The sequence below is a fragment of the Mandrillus leucophaeus genome, unplaced genomic scaffold, assembly GCF_000951045.1.
Source record: "Mandrillus leucophaeus isolate KB7577 unplaced genomic scaffold, Mleu.le_1.0 Scaffold760, whole genome shotgun sequence".
NCBI classification, from domain to species: Eukaryota; Metazoa; Chordata; class Mammalia; order Primates; family Cercopithecidae; genus Mandrillus; species Mandrillus leucophaeus.
Genome location: NW_012108253.1, coordinates 1,300,406 through 1,310,258, shown reverse-complemented (window position 1 = coordinate 1,310,258; position 9,853 = coordinate 1,300,406). Strand labels below are relative to the sequence as shown.

The following is a 9,853-nucleotide window of genomic DNA, read 5'->3' as shown; positions in this document are numbered from 1 at the left end:
TATGGAGTTGCTTTCTTACAATACAAACATCATTGTTATTTGGAAAATTAAATCTAAAATGTTGGTCTATAGTCTTTTGGATCTGTGATAACTAAGGTAATAAGCACTGAAATTAACCTCACATTTTCAGGTAACTTCTATACTTATAGGAAAAAACTTCTATGTTCCTTAAGGCATTTTGCATTAATGATATCATCACCTCTGTTTCTTTCCCTTGGTCTTTTAGTATGGAAAAGGAGTCTGTCTTGTATGTGAAAATGACTCAAAGTAGTTATGGGAGGCGAAAGAGTGAGCTAAGGGTGAGCACTTTGGAATCAAAAGGCCCCCTTTGAAACATGGCTCACTTACTTGGCTTATTAGGTGACTCACCTTCTTTCAGCCTTTGTTGCTCATCTATTGAATGGAAATAATGGTTTTCAAGGCTAGCGTCTGGCACAACGTCAGTACGCCAGCCCAGCATATGTGAGCCATCATCTAGGGTGTAAAAGGTTTGCGATGGAGGAGCTTTATTTGGAATGTCAGAATTGGTATCATAGGTCAGTATTGCCCTTCTAAAAATTTTTATTTAGCAGCTTTATGAATATTCAATCTTTATCAAAAAATTTTTGGGAATTGCCTTCAAAGCTGTTTTACATCTTTCAATAAGGATTACTCTCATCAGCTTATTGGTGAGACAAATTCTTCTTGAAACCTGATTTTTTTGACACAAGACAGTATTATACTTCATGGCCAGATTAGCTTCAGGATGGCCTGTGGCTGATCCTTATTCATTCTCAAAGGGTTAGGATTTAGTGTCAGTACAGATATTCAGAGAAATGTGTGTATTCCATTGCCCTCTAGGTTAGTTCTGAAGAGCTTCAAAACCATTTTATATGGCAGTAGTGATATTGTCATTCATGAGTATTCTTCCCATGTACCCAGGTATCTGAAGAGAGGCAATGGATCTATGCATTCTTTTGTTTTTTTAATTGAGACGAAGTCTTGCTCTGTCACCCAGGCTGGAGTGCAGTGGTGCAATCTTGGCTCACTGCAACCTGCACCTCTAGGGTTCAAGCTATTCTCCTGCCTCAGCCTCCTGAGTAGCTGGGATTACAGGCATATGCCACTGTGTCTGGCTAATTTTTGTATTATTAGTAGAGATAGGGTTTCACCATGTTGGTCAGGCTGGTCTCAAACTCCTGACGTCTAATAATCTACCTACCTCGGCCTCCCAAAGTGCTGGGATTACAGGTGTGAGCCACTGTGCCTGGCCATGTGCATTCTTGTATGTTTAAAAATCTTATAACTTCATAGTTATACATTAAGAGAAGAATTGGTAAATGATGGGACTAAATTCTTCAAACTTAATCTCCTTCCAAATGAGAGACAAAAATCTCTAATACTTCAGAGAAGATGCAAAGGGCAATTAATTATAGTTGTGGCTTAGTTGCAGGCCTGGGTGTGGGAGTTAGTTTCTTGAAGTGGAAACTTTTCTGAAGATGATCCTACAGTTTATTGCAATTCATGATGAGTAGAAAAAAGAACATCAAATACTGACATTGATAATGTGTTTTGCAGCAATTGAATAGAAACTTTTACAGTTTCATTCCATTTGATAATCATTCAACCAACCTTGAGGCAAGCATCATTGTAGTTCCCCTCACCTATCACTTCCCTGTTAGGCCAGATATGGAGTGCAGAATTGCAAATGTTTCACGTGACAGGATGCATATATGAAAGCAATGAATATCTGCACCCATTTGCACCTTGAAAATGACTATATTTGCCTGAGCATGGTGGCTCATGCCTGTCATGCCAGCACTTTGGGAGGCCAAGGCAGGCAGATCACTTGAGGTCAGGAGTTCAGGACCAGCCTGGCTAACATGGTGAAACCCGTCTCTACTAAAAATACAAAAATTAACTAGGCATGGTGGTGCACGCCTGTAATCCTAGCTACTTGGGAGGCTGAGGCAGGAGAATTGCTTGAACCTAGAAGGTAGAGGTTGCAGTGAGTCGAGATTGTGCCATTGCACTCCAGCCTGGGAGACAGTGAGACTCTGTCTCGAACAAACAAACCAACAGACAAGAAAACAACTGTATTTATATACATCCTTCTTAGGTATTAGATTGTTATTTGGCATTAAATCCTGCTAGAAAGTGGGCATTATGAACTGGATGTTGTCTAATCATTTTTTCTGTCCTTGGAGAAACCTGTACCATTCAGTTTTATGTATGAAAATTTCCCAGGATAAAAATTAATTTAAAAAAATTACTATTGGAACCCCTATGAAAGAATAGTAGATAATTTGGGGGTCATTTTATATTTTTGCCATATCTTTTTAAATGATAAATGATATTAAGGAAGGAAAGTAAATTATTGAAAGTTCCTTCTAGATTTTAATTTTCCTTGCTGTCCTTATCCCCATTATGGATATTTGAGTGTTTGATATTACTTTTTCCTTAGTAATGAGTAAGATCAGAAATGTTCCACTTTCCTTGAGTGAGAGGATACTACTCTCTTGAAAGAAATGTGATTTTATTTTTAAGAGTTCAAAAAGTGTTCATCATTTTAGTCACATTTACTTCTCTTTGATCTTGCTTTCTTTTAAATAATGCTAGTGTGTGGGATCCAAATAAGGGTAATTTAAAAACCAGTTTTACATGCACACATGCAGACAGCCTCTAATTATGCAAATTCATTTAAAAGGATTTTCATTTACAGTAATGAAAAAGCTTTTACTGTTTTGGGAAAGCTTTAGCTTTTGGAGAATTTTAGACATTTAATAACCTGTGACTTAAATTGAATGTTCTTGGTAACTGAAGCGCAGTTATTTTTGTATCTAAATTTTTGTTTTGGGAGCAAATTTTAGTTAGAAGTATTGTTCCTGACTCTCTGCTTTTTTACGTTTTGTATTGATAGAGACTTTAGCTTCTTCTTTATTCTTGTTCTGCATACTGCTGATAATGTTTTCTGTTTTTTCTCCTTGGGCTTTCATTAGCTTGGCCATTGTGTAAGTACTTTATGAATCAATTAGAATATATTGATACATTTGATTATTTTTTAAGTATTGGAAAATATGTTTTATGTGTATATGCTGCAAATGTTATCAGTAAGGAGTATATATAAGCAAAGTTAAACCTTTAAATGTTACCTATATTTTCTATTTCTATAAATGGAATATTTTTACTATACAATGATAGAACATAGACATTTTCTAACAGAAATTTTATTTCTCAACAAGTAAATAACTCTCAGCAAATATGAAATTGTAAAGACTTATGCATTTACACTTACCTTCTCAAAAGCATACTTTTTTCTTGCTCTAAAAATCAAATTGTTTTTGGAGAAGTGTTTACTTAAATTAGTTCTTGTTTTAGCTTTGACATAATGTATGTACACATTTAATTCTTCAAGTTTAAACAAGCTGTGACCAAGAGCCATGCTTTTCAGAACTATCTGTAGTAAATAAATTTTTATGTTTTTTAAACTTCCAATCTATCATAAACCAATAGATTTATAAAATATAATAAGAATAAAATACAAGAAAGATTTAGAAAGATGTGAGATATGCAAGCCCCCAATTTTTGTGATTAGATACAACAGACCTAAAATGTTTACTACTAAGGTTTCTAAAAATTTTTACACTCAATTTCTGTACTTATTCATCTCAGATTTTGAGTAGCAAGGTGCTGGGGAAGATGTCCAGGTGTCATGATGAGACAGGCCTGATGGGGCATTTGAGTAAGCTGGAGAGCTCCTGAGAAAACAAGCAGGTGTAGTGAAATGGGCCTGCCACTCATTCCTGACAATAGCTTCACACACAGGTTAGAAGCCCTTCAGCTGTGAAGTTGGTTTTGGTTTCCCTGAAGTATGTAAACCAGTCCCTTGGAGAGGTCTGCCTCTCTGCAATACTCTACTTCAGAGCTCACCTTAGAGCAATCTGTCACCTTAAAAAGTAGAAATGGCGAGATGCGGTGGCACATGCCTATAATTCCAGCTACTTGGGAGACTGAGGTGGGAGGATTGTTTGAACCCAGGAGTTCAAGACCAACCTGAGCAACACAGTGAGATACTGTCTCAGAAAAGTAGGAATGGCTGAATGTAAACATCCCCACTGAAATTCTTCTGAATAGAGAGCGTTCTCAAAGATCTGTGCAGAACTCTCTGCTTACCATACAAAAAGCCAGAGAAGTTGGCAAGTTCTGATCCAAGGAACCAGCAAAATATTGCATCCAAAATAGGGAAATGAGGATTCTTCTAATTCTTACATCAAAACCTAGACATGTGGAAAATAGCACCTTGTATTGTAAATTTGTTGTCAAAATTTTTATAAATTTTAATTTTCCTACATGAGTAAAGGACTTGCCATGTTCCTTGGTTCACAGGTTTCCAATAAATGATAGTTTGTTTTTCCTCATTAGATAATAAGTTTACTGAGCAAAAGGGCCACAGCTTAGGGAACTTTGCATCCTTCACAGTGTCTTACACAGAGTAGGAACTCAACAAATATTGCTGAATGGAAAATACAAAGATATTATGACTCCTGTAAAATATGCTTTGGTTTCATAGGAAAAGATGAAAAGTGCTGTATTGGGTTTTTCAGGTTGTTTTTCTCTTTTAAATAAAATTGCACATGAGGTGAGAATAATCATTTGCACTTAGTTTTGCTCTAAAATAATCATCATAATGATATTTTATATTAATTCAACATTTTTCCCTCCATGACTCGAAGCATTTCTACAAATAATTGTGCAGTCATCTTTAGTTAGCTAATTATTAGTGAGAACTCACACTCGTTTCTTAGAACAGGTAGGGATGGGTCCTTCCTGAAATGTTTGACAATCAAAGTAAGTCTTTATTGTCTCCTTTGGTTGGGTGGAGAGTTTATACCTTGGAATCGGTAACAGTCAAATAAAACAGTAACTTCCTCATGTATAAAATGAATTTATTAGATTTCCAAAAGTCAGAAATGAAGAAGTTCTTCCGGGTTGACACTGCTTTGCTATTATAGTGGCCTGGGTGGTGGTCATCTTGTTTCTCTTTTGTTTTTTTCTAATGGTTTTAGGATTTAACGTGGGATCACGTGGCACAGGAAACAGCAGCAGTGGCTAGTGATAGGCTCTTTACAGCAGCAGTGGCTAGTGATAGGCTTCTTTGGAGTTGATAAGCTTTTACTTTTTCTTTGGTACTAAGTTTATTTTAAGACTGACTGTCTCTCCTATTTTTAATATTTTGATTACACTTCCAGTAGAGTGAAGACTTTACTCTGTGTTTGGTTTGTGTTTCTCTAGCTGAGATCAGGAGGTGCTCAAGTATTAGAAGGTTGCATTGCTGAAATACACAACATCACCAGCTTAGACATCTCCGACAATGGTAAGTCAGGTATCAGAAAAGAAATGAAACTGAAATATTTTTTGAAGCAAGTTAATAAGGGGAAAATAATCTTCTACCCAAATCCAGACATACCTTAATAAAAATGTTATTTTATTTCTTAACTAATAGGGCTTTTAAATTTAACAATAGGATTTATTTGTAGAATAAAACTGTGCCAGAGTCTTGCTAAGTTGATTCTGTGGCCAACTATGCAAAGTCTGTGCAGTAAAACAACTCAGTTACAAAAATATCACCAGTACATCGAAAAAGGTCTGAGCCCAACTTTTTGCATTCTTGCTGATAATAAAATTGTACTCTTGTTTATTTATTCAGAAGCTTATTTCATTAGCTTCATTTCTGCTGATTGTAGTATCATGTTAGTATGAACCTGTGAAATTTGCATAGACAACTTTAACTCCACTTACCCCCTAGTGAACAGTTTGTTGGAATCTTCTCTAACAGAGTGGTGGGGAGAGATGAAACTTTCTGCCATTATTCATCCCATTTCCTGCTGACTTGGTTTAGCCACTGATTGTATAACAGATTTAGATAAGTCTTTGTAGAGAATGAGTTTATCCCTGTGAAATAATAGGACATGAAAAGAGAGCAAAGAGTGCCTTTGAAAATGAAAGATTAGAATCCCAGGCCCCTCAGGAAGGTAAAGGAAGTCATCCAACTACATGTCACCTTTGCTTAATTGTGTTCCAGCTGAGAATTAATTTATACACATGTGTTTTGATGCTTTATTTACTCTGATTCTTTCCAGGTTTAGAATCTGACCTATCTACCTTAATAGTGTGGCTCAGTAAAAACAGATCAATACAACACCTGGCGTTAGGCAAAAATTTTAATAATATGAAATCCAAGTAAGAGTTTTGAATTTTTTTATATGACAATGATGAAAATAACCAGCCTCCTGAAAGCTTTTGATTTGATTCCACTGTCCACATCTCTAAAATCTCTTTAGAAATCTGACACCTGTATTGGACAACTTAGTACAGATGATTCAAGATGAAGAATCAGTGAGTATTATGTTAAACATTTTTTACTAAAATCTTCTGTTTGTTGCCATTCTTACTGATTATTTCTACTGGATTAATTCTGAAATCCTTTCAGATAGTGTTATCAATGTGTACATTTTCCATTACTTTTTAAAAATGGAATAAATATGCTTTAGTAGAGTTGTAGAATGTATTTAAAAACTCACTTTTTTACTTCATTCAACTCACTGTCAATTAAAGGAAGATTGTCACTAATAGATAGAAAGAAGTATAAATTGACTCCTGGGCCTATCTTTTAATTAGCCTTACTACTTCCTAACTTTAGCTAATAATCTAATCTGCAGGCATGAATTTTTACAATCTAGTTGACTTCATGACCTTATATAATGCTGAGAAATATCATATTGCTAATTTGAATTTTATCTAATAATTATGTGGCATTATAGGAGACCAAGGAAGTTTTCTTCCATCTTTAATTGCTGCTTGAAGTCTAGTAGCGCTCTGTATTTTTAATTCCCTTTAGTTGCTCCTGACCAAAATTTAGTTCAGGGTAAAGAAGTTTAATTTCAAATAGCATCTTATTTTGCTGCCCTTTAAAATGGATTAGGAGAAAGAAAAGTTATTTTATGGACAAAGTAAGAAGCACTCTACCATGAATCCATTTAATTTAGAGCTGGTGTGTTACACCTTATACTTTACTGATGCTCTTTACAATTTTGTCCCTTTCCTCTCAAAGTCCTATTTGGTCACCAGACTCAGCTTTTCCAGTTCCTAAAACTCAGATCAGTTTGTATTCCTACTATGAAAAGTTATATTATTCATGTTTTGTAATAGCTGCCTTTGTAGGTCATGAGGGTGATTTTTATATTAATCATGTGGAGTATGTCACATTTTGAAAAAGTGTAATTTTCCCTTCTGAATTCATACCAGGGAATAGCAAATTCTGTTACAGCTGTAAGCTGACTTTTCTGTGAAAGCTAAGAGACCAGGAGGGATGGACATTGGACACTTCCTCACTTGCCGTTGCCCCCACTTCTTTGGCGGGGCTCTGAGCTGGTGGGCAGGAGAAAATTCTGTTCTGTTTCCTCTTCATTGTGCATGTAATTTTCAACCTGTGGGCTAGAAAATGAATCTCATTATTATTTAATGAATTCAGCACTTCTCCTTACCCTCATTTGCTAATAAACCCCACATTTTGTTGCTCTTATGCTGGGTTATTGAAATTAGGGATATAATTAGAATGTAATTTAGACTTCTCAGAGTTTATGCTGTTTGCTTTACATATTTAATTTGACTTTGCATCACTCTGCTTTGTCTGAGTTTCTGATTTTCCAGTATTGGCCCAGTTTTAACAGATTACGGAAGCTAATATTATGTAATTATACTTAATATTCACCCCAAAATGTTTTTTTTTCTTAATACATACTTTAAGAAAATTTATATTTTTATTAAAAGTATATAAATTTTATGTTTTGGTCATTACGTGAGGTTCTTCAAACCATCTATAATTCTAGAAGTCTGTTACTTAAAGATAATAGTTAAAATATACCTAAAACCATATTTGCAGATGATGAAGTTTGCTATATGAATGTGAATTTTGTCAAGTTAGAAGTTTGAATAGAGTGTTGCTCGTAATGCTGTACAATTAAAAGCTTTTTATGTTCCTGCCATTGAAAAGTAGATGGCTTTTTCAGAAAGCAGTTACCTTCTATTTTTTTCTACTTTTAAATCGGTAATATGCAAAACAATTTGAAATGATTAGGAGATGAGTCTTGTGATGATAAAAATTTTATCGATACTTGGTACAATTGGGATAATTTTTTGTTTTATTTATTTATGAGTTTTACCTATTAAAAAAGTAATCTCTTTGCTTTTTACATTCTGACCTGGTGATTGTAGAGCTTGTTCTTTGACAAGCCTATGGAATACCTTATTCACCCAGTATTGTACATTATGTTCAGTTGAAAAACCTAGATGCTGGTGGATTCCAGTGTCACCTTCATCTATAGACAGTGGTTTTCAGGCTGCTGCACCCAGAGTCATGGGACAGTAACATAGAGGGGCCAAGATGACAGGGAGTTTGTTCTGAAGTATTATACATATGAACCCATATTGTAACCAGCAGAACAGAATGTGTTTCTCCTGGGTGTGCCTGTAGCCAGGAGACAGATTCTCAGATTAAGCATGTTCAGCTATGAAAAAGAAATAGTAAGATTTCAAATAGTAATGTTACACAGAAGTACAATAAATCAAGAAGGGATGACCTTATAAATATGCATAAAATTCAGGCTGTTCTGTTCACATTAATGACTACCTATTATTTTTAAGTATTAACTGGGGTGTATTACAATTTGAATATAGTCCTGGAATTGATGCTTGATAGCTCAGAGAGTTGGCAGTTTTCCAATATTAAAGATTATTGAAATGATGAAAGATGTGATTACATCTTTTTAAAAGCATATTGTGTTTGTTTTTCTTTAAAACAGTAAGTTTCCTGAGCCTGAAGCATTTTTAGTTGTCATTTCTGCTTACCTGTATGTAGGATGTTAAGAAAATTGAAGAAACCAAGCTAAACCCACTTGAGTTTAAATGCATGCAGACTTTTTGGTCCAGGTTTTAATTGCCTTAGCACTTACCAGGCCATTTAACTTTTATAAATTTGATTCTGATTAATACAGCATTACCTTTTGATTTTACCATAAATGTATTAACTTTGAAAGCCATGGAAAATTTGGATGATAAGGACGATAATATTGTCTCTTGGTACCAACCACATGCATAAAATAATGTTTTGTTGATATCTGAGTCTTGAAACCATCAACACTCTCATTCTGTCTCCTGTAGCCCTTTGGTAGATGAACCTCTCACAGATGTTGCTTTGGAAGTCAATGTTAAGTGGTTGAGTAGACATAGATAAACCCCAGGCTGTGTGTAGGGGCTGTCATGCAGACCACCCAGGCACACCTTGAGAGCTCCAATCCCCAGGCCATTGTGGAACTTGGTCATAGATTACCGCAGAAGCTGCTTCTATCACTACTTCCTGTAATGTTGGGACTGCTTATGCAATAACCATACAATTTGTTTAGTATGGCTAGGACAATATAGAGCACTCCACGCAACCCAGGAGACATCCAGATCTCCCAGGGAAGTCTGAGTTCTGACATTTAGAGCCACATTGGTTCAACCTGGTTAACCTGGAATTCTTACCCCACTTCAGTAAGTTATGGCTTAATCAAGGAATGCAAACTCAAATGCCCACAGGGCTAGGAAGGCAACATAAACTAGTAAAGTGAGCTGGGTGTAAGTAGGAAACTCTATTAATAATTTATTATTGTTATTATTATTTTGGTCAGATACCATGCAGGACAAACAAAACCTGCCTTTAGGCTGAGTGGCTTTCAATATCTGGTTTAAATGGACAATGAGTGGGCTGGTTTGGATTCACCATACAGCTTATGGTCAAATAAAAAGGTCACACAAGACCTGGTGTGGTGGTTCA

General features: G+C 35.4%; 1 protein-coding gene across 2 annotated transcripts in view; it reads left to right on the top strand.

The window, feature by feature from the left end:
- The window catches only part of LRRC16A (leucine rich repeat containing 16A), a 371,092-nt gene that overhangs the window by 251,028 nt on the left and 110,211 nt on the right, over window positions 1-9,853 (top strand). For both annotated transcript variants that reach the window (XM_011966488.1, XM_011966487.1), the window contains exons 18-20: window positions 5,272-5,353; window positions 6,120-6,219; window positions 6,321-6,375. In XM_011966488.1, the coding sequence (XP_011821878.1) occupies window positions 5,272-5,353; window positions 6,120-6,219; window positions 6,321-6,375 (237 nt within the window). The remainder of the gene's footprint in view (window positions 1-5,271; window positions 5,354-6,119; window positions 6,220-6,320; window positions 6,376-9,853) is intronic.